This window comes from Thermobia domestica, chromosome 6 (assembly GCF_964235325.1).
Source record: "Thermobia domestica chromosome 6, izTheDome1.hap1.1, whole genome shotgun sequence".
Taxonomy (NCBI): Eukaryota; Metazoa; Arthropoda; class Insecta; order Zygentoma; family Lepismatidae; genus Thermobia; species Thermobia domestica.
In genome coordinates this window covers 57,416,995-57,430,552 of record NC_137459.1, presented here as the reverse complement: position 1 = coordinate 57,430,552, position 13,558 = coordinate 57,416,995, and the positions used below count along the sequence as shown (strand labels likewise).

General features: G+C 35.6%; 1 protein-coding gene and 1 long non-coding RNA gene across 4 annotated transcripts in view; one reads left to right on the top strand and one right to left on the bottom strand.

Annotated features, from left to right (window-relative positions):
• LOC145688018 (uncharacterized) overlaps nt 1-13,558 on the top strand; it is a 553,165-nt gene that overhangs the window by 227,555 nt on the left and 312,052 nt on the right. For all 3 annotated transcript variants that reach the window (XM_081761686.1, XM_081761689.1, XM_081761687.1), the window contains exon 3: nt 12,583-12,663. In XM_081761686.1, coding sequence (XP_081617812.1) covers nt 12,583-12,663 — 81 coding nt within the window. The remainder of the gene's footprint in view (nt 1-12,582; nt 12,664-13,558) is intronic.
• Nucleotides 1-13,558, bottom strand: part of LOC145688020 (uncharacterized) — a 149,472-nt gene that overhangs the window by 43,433 nt on the left and 92,481 nt on the right. The window lies entirely within an intron of this gene.

Sequence of the window (13,558 nt, the reverse complement as noted above, 5' to 3'; positions counted from 1 at the left end):
CAAAGTTAAATGTTAAAAAATTACCCAAGGTCTGAACGTCATCTATGTTGAAAATTTAATCGAGATCGGTAAGGTTTTATCATATATATATATATATATATATATATATATATATATATATATATATATATAGAGAGAGAGAGAGAGAGAGAGAGAGAGCGTTCAAAAAGTCTCTATACACCTGAATTGTCACATATTCAAAGCAACGAAAAAATTATTGTACTCAAAATTTATTATATTTTATGGCATAAACGCACTATGTACAGGGCGTAGCATATACATACACATTTTAACACACATTTTCACAGCAAATGTTGGAAATGTCCCCCATAAGCCTCCAAACATGCTTGCGCACGTTTCTTCTTGTTCTCAAATACTCTCACAAGTTGTTCATGTGGAATGCTATGAGCAAAATCTCGAATAGCTGTTTCGAGTTCTTGTAGCGTGTGGGGATTCCCTTTATAAACAGAATTCTTTGCATAACCCCAGAAGTAAAAATCCGGAGGAGACAAATCAGGAGACCGAGGTAACCACAATCCCTTTGAAATTATTCGATCTCCAAAAACCTCTTGCAGTAAACTCATGGATTGACGAGCTGTATGTGCTGTAGCGCCATCTTGTTGTATCCAAGCATTACGAATTTCGTCTTCCGTTAGTTCTCCCATGAACTGGTGAATAATTTCACAATAACGAGTTGAATCTATTGTTTGTCTGAAAAATATGGGGCCGACTATTCTTCTTCTGGATATTGCAATCCACACCCCTACCTTCTGGTCATGCAGAGGAACTTCATGTATGACATGTGGGTTTTCTGCACACCACAAACGTGAGTTCTGGGCATTGACGTAACTTGATAAATTGAACCAGGCAGCATCAGCAAAGAAAAAAAATATCCAAAACATCTTCAGACTTGTCCATAACAAACTTAATATTCGTTGTTCCAAAGTTAACACCATTGTTTCAGAGACCGCTAACTAGATGCAACAATCACATCAACGTCACTTTGCCGACTGGAATCTAAGAAAGGAACTTCACGCAAGGCGATAATATAGCAGTGTTGCAAACCTTCGCATAAATTTGTATTTCATGTGACTTTGAATGTGACTTTGACTTCCCACGATTGAGGTGTATCGAGACTTTTTGAACGTTCTGTATATATATATATATACCTGCCCTCCCCCAGCCCTAACTTCTACCGTCAAAGTGATATGATAAAAACCTCCCAAGGTCCGAACCTCATCTACGTTGAAAATTCGATTAAGATCGGTTGGGTGCTTTAACCGTGATAAAATCACAAAGACAGTCAGTCACTTTTATTTTTATTTTTTAACATATATATATATCTCCCCCTCTCTCCCCCGTACGTTTCATCTTAAAAGTGGAATGACGAAAACATCCCAGGCCCGAACCTTAACACCCCAGGCACGAGATGATCGGGTGGTTCAAGAGTTATTAAGTTTCATTAATTTCCCTTCCTCCCCTCCCCTAAAATCTACTTCCCTCCCCTACAAAAACTTCACAGGCTTGAGCCTCATCTATGTTAAAAATGTTGTTGAGATCGATCGAGTAATTGAAGAGTTATTAACTCACAAACATAATCACTATATATATATATATATATATATATATATATATATATATATATATATATATATATATATATATATATACAGTGAAACCCCCTTAACGGACACCTCTATAATACGGACAGATTTTTTTGTCCCGGCCAAAATATATGTTCTCTTACGGAACAAAACCCTCCCTTTTACGGACACTCTCAGATACGGACGCGGACAGTCCTTTTATTCCCCAAACGTTCAATAACCTCTTCATAACGGACAGGAATTATTCTCGGTTCTGAGGTATATTACAGTAGTCAGAAAAGTATTTTCCCCACAAGTGAATCTATCATGAGTCTAGCTGGTTAACTATCAAACAGAACAGCTTCAAGCTGAACTTGAAATCCTTTCTTCTCCCCGCGATAAACTGTTTTTTGGTGGAAATCCTAGAAAACCTTCAATAAGCAACAACACTCATGCAGAGAAAGATCTTTCCTTCCCTAACAAATTTAGCCCTTTTTCCTCTGGGACTTGCATCTTTCCCAATAATTTCAAAAATAACAAAACAAACATTGTTTGTTGTACAATAACATTTTCAACGAGCAATGTTTCTTCTCTTACTCTTTTGGAAAAACAACATTTTTCTTTTAGTTATGATACTGGAACAAGTCTGGGTCAATAAACATATGCACTATCAATAACTTCCATTTCATCCATTCCGCCAACGAAGATACTGCGCGAGTACACAAACACACACACACACACACGTTTCTTCCGCAACAAAAATATTGTAAATGAAAAACGTTTACAGGGTGATGACATGTTCTTAAGAAAATAACCATACACGCATTATCTTCTGCAGTATACGAATATATTAACACATTTCCCATCAATAATAATAATTAACAGAAATGAATCCTTCCTTTTCTCCTTCATCTCTCTCAATAATTCAAATAGGGTCTACGTACTAAATAGAGTATTTTCATATTGAATTTTACGTATTTACGCTCATACATAATGTATTTACTGCATACAATTACTGTTGTGAGAAATTGAATTTCTGAAACCTTTCTGTAACGGACACCTCTCAGTAACGGACAAAAATTCATGTCCCATTGGTGTCCGTTATTCAGAGGTTTCACTGTTTATATATATATCTTGATTTTTGTATATATTTCCCCTCCTCCTCCTCCCCCTTCCCCCACATTGCTCCGTCAAAGTGAAATGATAAAAAAACATCCCAGGCACGAACCTCATCTATGTTGAAAATTTTATCGAGATTGGCCGTTTGGTTCAAGAGTTATTAAGTTTTATTTTTTATAATTCCTCCTCCTCCCCCTCCTCTAAATTCTACCGTCAAAGTGAAATGATAAAGACATTTCCAAGTCTAAAAGTCATGAATGTTGAAAATTTGATAGAGATCGGTTCGGTGGTTCAAGAGATTAAGAGTCACAAACATAGTCACTTTCAATGTTATATTATAGATTGTTCTGCGTTTGCTTTGAAATGCAAAGGGGAAAATACGATCATTTGTAAATGTAAGTGCGTCGAAAGTGCCTTTCGTCAGAAAATAAATGTGTATAATGAATAAAGTGAGATAAAAAGTTACCATGATTAAGCATCAAATATTAGTTCATCTTAGAACACTTCTCTATATAGAGAAAAAGTATATAAATTGAAAACGAGGAAGACGATTTCATCTGCTGACGTATGTTAAAATCAGATGAGTCAGATCTTTAGGCGCTGACGTAATGTTAAATTTTATTGGAATTTATGTACTATTCCCTAAAATTGGAAAGCAATTCTAAACATCTGGAGAGAAATTCAAATAGATTTCATAAGGAGCTGACAAATAAAAATTGATTTTACTTGATTTGTTTAAACCACCATCTGAGGTCCATTTCTAAATTTACTTAAGGAGCGAGCATCAGGCTTTCAAGTATCCTTCGACCGAGATGAATTCCATGCATATAACACTGAATCAAAGTCATTTCTGCAATTCGTAACTGGCTACATAATGATAATTTAGCAAGTTAATGATGGTTTTAACATTCCGCAAATAGAAGCTTGTAATCTGCGAAACAAAGAAATCATAATCGCAACGCCCTTGGAGCATTGAAATAAAAAAATAAGCTATCTCTCAAGACTTTTGAATATCAATAACAAATAACGTTATTATAATAGCACGTTAACTAGTGTTATTTAGACCATCTTTCGCTGAATAAGTTCAACTACAAAATAGCCAATTCTTTACTTCCGTGCAGTGATGCCAATCTTTGGGGAAAATCCCATATTATGGGATTTTAGACAATGATTTTTCGAAATGGGAGAAGAGAAAATTTTCGTAAAAATTGGCAAGTTTCATGGAATTTTCCATTGACGCCAACAAAATTGTCTATAAGAGATAAATAGACAAACGAGTCCCCAATAAATTTAAAATTAACGCTAATTGTCAAATTTTATTATCATAAATTACGTATTAGTGTTAAAGAGATTTATGCAATGACTTAAGAATTTCAAAGAACAAGTACCAAGCAAAGTTAATTGTACTCTCATATTTTAAAAAAAGAGAGAAATGAAAGAAAGAATAAAATTAACGGAAGAAAATAAAACGAAAAACGTTCAACTTCCAAATCGTTCGATACGAATTGACTGAAGAATGGAGTCTATCTAGTTTTATTACCTTCAATAGAAGATTATGGTACAAAAACTTGATGGAAATACTACACTCATAAGAAAATGTACTCATTTTTATCAATATTTTCAATCGCTTCTTTCAATTAAGGGAAATACTTGTTCATAAACTGTTTGATGAACGTAGACGATCGGAATTTTTGAATAATTCACTGAAAATGATTGATATACTCTATATAATTTCAGTGTTCATATATTCTAAGTTCAGAAAATTTTGTTATTAGTATAGCATGGGAAATTCAAGAGCAAAATGGGAATTTCTGCTTCTCGACATAGGACTGTATAACGTTTCAGGTTGGCAGCACTGCTTCAGTGTCTACCGTGTCCGTATATTAGAGACCTGCACGGGCCGAATTTTTCGGCCCGAGTCCAATCCTGCCCGAACGTATCTAGGCCCGGCCCAGCCCGGGCCCGAAAAGTTTTGGAGATTTTCGGCTCGAGCCCGGCCCGGCCCGATAAGTTTTTTCAAAATTCTTGGCTCAAGCCCGGCCCGGGCCGGATAAATTTTAAAAGTTTTTGGCCCGACCCCGGCCCGATAAATTTTTTTAAAAAATAGCTCGAGCCCGAATCTTTCTCAAAATTTAGTACTAAATTTGATCTAACCCTCAGAAACATTTTCTAAACTTTGGTTCACAACCTGACGCTTCCCTTCCGAATGGTACCATTGCCTCCTAGAACTTTGCCTGTCATCGAGAGAACAAAAACTCCATTCCCTGTAAAAAAAAAACCTAACTTAATTGATTTTTAGCATAAAGTGAAGATGGAAATATTGTTTAGCGACAGGCAAAACATTCCCACCCCTTCTTTTTATATTTTGAGTTCAGTGAAGGTCAATTTACCGCATAATGCCTGCAATCCTCTATAGTGAAAGTGGAGCCACTAAGCAACACAAACTGTAAATAGCTATTACATTCTTTGTAACATTTTTCACGGACACACTTCTTCAACGTTTGTCTTTATTCCAATTATCGTTTAACGAAAGTCAATAATTATTAAAGAATTGCAATTGATCGGCCCCAGCCTGGCCCGACCTGAAAACAAAACAGTGTCGGTCAGCCCAAGCCCGGCCCGGCCCAAAGAAATAACAGTGTCAGCCTGCCCAAGCCAGGTCCGGCCCAAAGAAATAACTGAGTCGGCCCGCCCAAGCCCGACCCTTGCAGGTCTCTACCGTATATGTCCATGTCTAGTGCTCCTACTCACTATACCCTGGCCGGTGAACTATGATCTCTGACAGCTTTGCACAAGGCCACGGCGAGGGAGCAGAAGACAGCAGGTCAACCAACCTTAGACTCAGAACCTGTCGCGTCTCTATGGTAACCACCACACATTGACCAACTTTCACTCACCCCCTCTCACCCTCAACGAGGAAGCAGACGATTCTCCCCCTGCGCGAGAAGCACATGGCAACACCGCACTCCTCAGTTGTCCTCGCGAGCTGAGCTGTCAGAAATCATCGTTCGCCGGCCAGGGTATAGCAGTGTTTTATTATAATTCCACCATTTGTCATTAAGGTAAAAAAGAAAGAAAGAATGCAATGAAAAGAAAGAATCTTTAATAAGAGCAAAGATTTCAATCAAGATGAATTTTAACTGTATTAGCCTTCAATATCTGTTCAAGATTTTTTTCACTTACAGTCCTAAAGATTTTTGTAATTAGTCCTGTATCCAAACTATCCCACAAGAATTATTATCACACTTTCATTCTGGACTTTGCATTTGTTTCTCTGCTTCAAGTTACATTCGTTAAAACGATGTTTTACTTGTTCGTTTAAAAATAAGTAGATTTATCTCCGAAACAAACAATGATACGAGAGAATCCTACGTATATGTTTAAAATGATACATGACCAAACATTTAAAAGCTTGGTCAACGTAAAATAAAAGCTGCCATTCGTTAGCTGCCATTTGTTTCTGATAAAACCTCCTATCCAGTACCTATTGGTAATTGGAAATTCATTTTTTTAAAAAAAGATCTTTGCATCACCCAGAGGTTTGTATTCTGTTATTTAAAAAAAAAGACTAAATTCCTGCGAAAATACCGAAAAGATTAAGAAAACGATTACCCATTCTCAAGTTATATAGCTACAACGTTTCGTACCTTAGTGGATTAGATGTTTGTATTTTCAACATGACGAGGGATTAAAAGTGAACCAGACTGTTATTCTTCCAAATTCGATAACGTGACTCTTTCCGTAAGTATCTCGCCGCAGCAGGTTAAGCTTTAGGAGATGTGAAGTTTAGGAAAGCAGCTGGCACGCAACGCTTTTTGTACCATAAAAACTAGCCTACCAATAGTGAGCAACATTTTGAAGCATTGCGGTATTGCAGTTCTAAAATTATACTCATGATGCAGTTTACTAAAATATCACTTTGCTCTATAGTTATTTTCGTACAACTTAATTAATTAGAGAAAGTGCAGATAAACATATCTTGTAACTGAAACAGAGACCTTTTACGTTTCCATTTTGTTTTCTTTCCTTATCGGTCTGAAGATTCAGATTACTATAAAAATAAGAATGCTGAACACCATAATTGCGTTTTGTTTGAAAATAGGAATGTAGTAAAAACATTGTACATTCAATTTAGTACAAACATCGTATTCACCTTATAAAGCACAGTACTACATGGAGAATGTTATGCTAAATTATTCTTGAACTGCATCGTAATTGAGATTTCTGCCATTGAAGACAGAGTGCTTAGTTTGTTTGACAGGAGTTTAACTTCAATTTTCTGTACTAAGACGATATAAGGATAAGAATCACATGTAATAGATCCCGAGTTTCACACACCAATGCGAGAATACTAACCATTTAGTGAGGGTTTGGGAAAACTCTATTGAACACTGTAGAGAAATTTTGAAATTAGTGAAACTAGATATGAAAATATTGCAATTTCATTTACCAAATTGGATTGAATTTAGTGCATTTTACTCATTTGTAGCTAAAACTACGCGCTCGTGGAACGAGGATGGCGAGGTCACTATGATAGATTCGAACCCCATTAAAATCATAGCAGCATGTATGAATTTAGTTTTTAAAAAATTACATTTTCAAAAAATAAACACGTAAAAATTATAGATAGTCAAGCAACTAATTCACAAGTTGTATCACAGAGCAAGACCTGGAGTACCTGAGAAAAAGTTTCAATAAGCACAATCATCAATCATTGACCGTTTGGCCACTACAGGGCCACATTTTTGACAACAGAGGGTAACATTATTCTGGATTTCGGTGGAATTGTTTGAAACTATATGTTGTAGATTGTGATCCTGAGAAAAAGTCTCAATTTGTACAACCATCCATCACTGACCGTTTGGCCACTACTAGACAACTTAAAAAAAAGTGCTAAAGGTAATGGTATTCCGGATTTCGGTGGAATTGCTTGAAACCGTGATATGTTGTAGATATTATAATCCTGAATAAAATCTCAACAGGCGCAGCCATCAATCAATGACCGTTTGGCCACTACAGGGACACTAAAAAAAGAACAGAAGGTAATGGTATTCTTTATTATGGTGGAATTGCTTGAAACCATGATATGTTGTAGATATTGTGATCCTGAGAAAAAGTCTTAGTGGTCACAACCACCAATCAGTGACCATTTGGCAACTACGGGGCCTCATTAAAAAAAAAAAAAAACGCAGAAGGTAAGGATACTCTGGAATTTTGGTAGAATTGTATGAAAACCTGAAAATTCATATCTCACAACCTGGAAAGGAATGGGGAGAGTAACGGTGAACATCATTTAACCCTTATCCGGGCAACCGGGGCCTCCCAGGCCCAATAACTTCATTTTCTTCGAATTTCTCAATAACCATATATATTTCGATGACATAAAATTCTGAATTCTTCTATCCGTAGTCGAAGTTAAAAACATGAATATATCAAGTTGGCAAACCTAATGTATTATTTTTTAAAAAGTTGAAAACATTTTCCTGACGTAACCGGGCAACCGGTGCCTAAGAGGCCCCGCAATCTTTAGTGCAATTCCTGTGAAATACTAGTTCAAGTGGTCACATAATTATATATTGAACATGTGGCTATTGTAACCTTTAGTCGGAAAAGTATGCGACAATTGACATTGAATTTTACGTTTTCTGCACGTAAAATATATACTGGGCCTGACAGGCCCCTGTTGCCCGTTTACGTTACAAAAATGTCTGGACCGGATTTGCTATTCTGTTTGGCTTAGAAAAGGGTTACAAAAAATGTTGCTTGACAAATATATATATATATTCTAGATTAGTAAGAACAGTATGCGACAATAGACATTGAATTTTGAGTGCTCTGTACTTAAAACATGTACTGGGCCTGACAGGCCCCGGTTGCCCGTTTACGTTACAAAAATGTCTTGCCCGGACAAGGGTTAAGCATAGCCCATATTCGCATGCTCATCTTACGGGATAAAGGAAAGCCCTAAACAATTTTTTCTCAGGATCACGACATCTACAACATATCGCAATTTCACTCAGTTACACCGAGATCAAAATATCGTTATACCCGACTGTTTTTTTCTTAATGCACATGTAGGACCTGTAGTGGCCAAATAGGGTTGCCAACTGGCCGGTTTTTGACCGGCCTGGCCAGAAATATTGCTGATTTTGATTAAAGCCGGTGATTGGTACAAACTTCTTGCCAACCTCTTTAAGACTGTTTTTTTTTTTCCTTCTCAAATTTGTGTCTAGTTCGAAGTATAGATTTAAAAGGTAACTTTCATTCTGTAAATTCAAAACTGTCACCTTTCACCATCTATCAACGATCAATATATTTTGTTCATGTGTTTAGATAATTTTAAATAAGACAGGGACTGTATCAGGGAAATTTTGAAATTTGCTTGAATTTTATATATTTATTGAGAGTGAAAAAGGATTTCTTAAAGCAATTTCCTGTAGTTGAAGCATAAGTTTAAAGAACAAATTTCATTTTCCAAATGCAAAATTGTCACGTAAAAATTAATATACTTTTGTTCATCTGTTTTAATGACTTAAAGAAGTGGTAGTTACTGTTAAATACAATAAAATGTCAATGCCGATTTCAGTTTCTCATTTATAGCATAATATATCTATTAAGCTTATTAGTGATTGTACTAAGGATATGCAGAATACAGGTTTTAGTGCACTTTTGTTCACGATAGTGCATTTCCTTCTCATGAATGGGTCCGAACAGAGATATTTCACACTCAGAGATATTTCACTATAGGGAATTTTGAGGGGGAGCTGTTTATTATTATTATTATTATTATTATTATTATTATTATTATTATTATTATTATTATTATTATTATTATTATTATTTCCCAGAGTTGGAACTCATATGGCCAAACGGTCATAATTCGATGGTTGTGTCCATTAAGACCTTTTTTCATGACAAGACCTTCAACATATCTCAGTTTTACTCAATCTTACCGAAATCCAGAAAATTGTTATATTCGGCTGTTTTCAAGAAAGTAGCCCTGTAGTGATCAAAGGACTAATGATTTGTGGTTGTGTCCATTGAGACTTTTTCTCAGGATAACAATGTCTACAATATCACTGTTTCAGTCATTTTCACCGAAATACAAAACATCGCTCTCTTCGGTTACTTTAAAAAAACTGGCCTCATATTGGCCAAACGTCACTGACTTGTGGTTGTGCCCGTTGAGGCTTTTTCTTAGGAACACAATATCTACGACATATCACTGTTTGAAGCAATTCCAATGAAATCCAAATTCTTGGGGGCGCGGTGGCTCAGTGGTAGAGCGTTCACCTCCGTTTCTTGGGGTCCCTGGTTCGATCCCAGCTCGTGTGGACTTTGTGGTGGACAAACACCGTGCTCTTGGGTTTTCCAGGGATTCTCCCGTTTCCTCCCACTTTCTTCATTCCACCATTTCATTCATCTCTCATCATCACCGTCTCCTGTAGCCTAACCGGCATAACCGTGGGACGTAAAACTTAAAGATTTCATTTCCAATTTCCGTAAGGATTGTTCTGAGTAATTTGTCATTTCGAAGGGAGTCATTGCCCCCTGCAACCCTTTTCTCGCAAAAGCGACAAAACCCGTATTCCCTACTTTGAAGTCGTCTTTGCATCAGCAGAGTTTCGTTTCTTTAATGTGGCCGTTTTAATCACGAGGACCCTTTTTTGAAAAGAGGCCCTTTGCCCCCTTAACCTATTTTCCGAAAGAAACAAAAATTACTTGTCGATTTAATTTCGGTCTAGTATATATGTACCAAGTTTGAAGAAAATCGGATGACGAGAAACCATTGTGAAGCTATCTCCTTTACACTTTCACATTCTGGACTTGACGGGTTTTTGTCCCAAAGTCTTCAATTTGACCTTTTAACCTTGAAAGTGACCCTAGATGGCTGGTTCGGTTATTGGATCTTGGCATTGACCTAAGGTACCTATATACTAAATTTGATCCCCTAGCTGTTATAGGTAAAAAGTTATCTTGTTTACAGTGAAACGCATTTCGCCCCATTTGCGAATTTGTATAGCTCGTACCTCGCCATATAATAAGCTTCTTGTTAGAATGAAGCAAATATCTCCTATTGCTCTTCCCACACTCTAAGGATATGCAATTCAATGATTTGAGTTGAGTTAATTTTGAGTTTAACGTCGTTTTCAGCAGCGAGGCTATATGAGAAGGGACCTACTCATTAACGTGGAATCCGAACCACATGAGCTACCGCCGGGAATCTAACCCGGGTCTCCCACGCAGAGGCGCGTACGCTAACCGCGTAGCCACGAATGAACTCTGAATATGCAGTTCAAGTATTCTATTATGCCACCATGGCAAGATAAATGACGTGAGACCAGATGCACTTCCAAACTATTGTTGCATCAAGATACAGAACGTTAACTGAGAACATAAATAAACCGTTGATCATATTCGTAACTACCGGGTCGTTGGGACTTAGTTTCCCTGTGCACACATTCAACCTCCAGTTAAACATTCAGTTGTTTGTTTAGATAAATAAGTGTTCAGAAGTTAACCAGTCAAGAATATGACAAAAGAAAAGATCTACTGCTCTGTTACAGATTCCAATAGTTGAATATTTCATATAGATGTTTTCATACGCCATGAAAAATTGTAATAGGTACTTTCTGAAAACCGCATCGAAGAAAACACCTCCAAAAGAAAATTATCCTTTCTTGATTTTTTCATGGGAAATTATTCATGCCATTTTCTAGGGTTGTCAGAGAAATGTTCAGAAAATGTGAACAAAATTTTCTAAGTCGTTGCTCTTGAAAAAATCATCCGTAAAGAACATCTTCAAGATTAAACTAACGCTTGTGGACTTTCTCATACAAAATAATTCATTCCATATTATAGGTATAGAATTGTTGATTAAGTTTTCATTAATGAACGAAGACCAAATCAACTGAACGGATCTTGCGCAAATTGTCTGAAAAATAACTCTCCCCAAAGAATAAATTACCTCTTATAACTTTCTTAAATGAAAAACGGTTAATACCAGAATGTAGGTATATTAATGGAACATTTATTTATGAAATGTGAACAAAATTGCCTCTGTTGTCTTTGAGAAAGTAGCCCGACATAAGCTCTCCGCAAGAGTAAACTATGCGTTCTGAGTTTTTCCCAGAGAAAAGACTTACAATAATATAGACTGTTAATCAATTGTTGATTTATGAAAAATAAATAACATTTTTAGAAACGTTTTTGAAAAAGTTCATAACTTTTATTGTCACACTTCAGTAAACTACTTTATTTTGGGGACAAGGAAAAAGTCGAAAAAAGAAAAACCTAAAGAATTATATAAAATCTCTAAGTTTAAAATTTAGTTTCGATGCTTAAACGGTGTGCCCTCTAGGCGAGTTTACAAAAGAACAAACTGATGGACAGATATTGAAAAATCACATTTACGGAATGTAGGAACCACTGAAAACTCAAATTCGATTTTTTTTTTTTTTTTTTTTTAGGGCGACCATCCTTTTATCTCTCCTGTCGTCGCTCGAAAGTAAAAAAAGAAAGAAACGAAAACTATTCATGAAGAAAATATATAATTCTTTCATAGATTATTTCATATTTTTAAGTTATAATTCCTTCATAACTAGTATATTGTTATCAAAATAATCTCTATTCTTGACATAACCTATTAGAACCTCAAAACTAAGAACCAAAGTACGGTAGTGCTTCTCTGTCATTGAATTTGTTACTTTCAGTAACATGTTATTTACTTTTAAAGGGTTGAGTTAGTTAATTTTAATTGAAAAATGCAACTTTCTTCTCCCGGCAGAAAGTGGTAACTTCAGTCGAAAGTTTGTCAAGTAAAACGAAATATTGTGAACAGTAAACTGTGAAGTTAGTAACATTGTAATTTCTCTTTCAGGTGCAGCTGCTATCAAACCAAATCCTCAGCGTACCAATGATGATGATGTTCATAAACCATCAGCTGAGGGTTCTTTTACAGGTCAGTGCCTTCTTCATTCATGCTGAGATTTTCCACTTTATTTCTGTGAATATATTCCTTTAATTTTATGAATATTTACTGTTGTAAGTTACCACTTCGGGTCCCGTTCTTCAAATCATTGGATAAATATTGCTGTAGCATCAATTATCACTGTGGAAACTAATTGAAGATAAAAGACAATGTTAAATTCTTTAAAGTTCTTCAAATAAAGAAACGTTGCCACATTTTTGTCCATTCCATGTCTTTCACTAGAAAGACTATATCATAAGCAGATTGCCAGACCATTATGTATTTCATGCTGAATCGTGATAACAGACTGGATATAACACAAATTTTATTAGCATGCTAGATCAAGTGCAAAATTAATCTATTGACTGACTTTAGACTATAAAATTTCCACTTAAAACACTTTAGACTATAAAATTTCCACTACTGGAGAAAATCTTAACTTAAAAAATAATATTGATTATTCCCTGTATTCTCCTATACAACAGTATAGTAATTTACTAGTATTTAAATAATATATTTGATTGTGACTTTGCTAAATACACAATTTTATGGACTAATGAAGAATAAATTTTAAAATGTATCTAGCATGTTGATTAGCACCAAAAAAATAATTTTATCATGTTTCATAATGAAAAAGAAATGTTTTACAAGCTCTTGCAAAGGAGTGATTATCTTTCCATTATTCTGACTACTAAATGAAGACGAGTCTTTTAGCTTGAAATTAAATGTATGTAACTGTTTACAAATCTTGTGGACACTTCAAGAATATTTGACGTAGAAAATATTCGCTAAGTTGTACTTGAGAGGAACAAATATAATTTTTGATTTTGATTTGCCTCCTGATGTAACACCATGTTAACGAAGAGATAGGTTTACTATTCAAGTA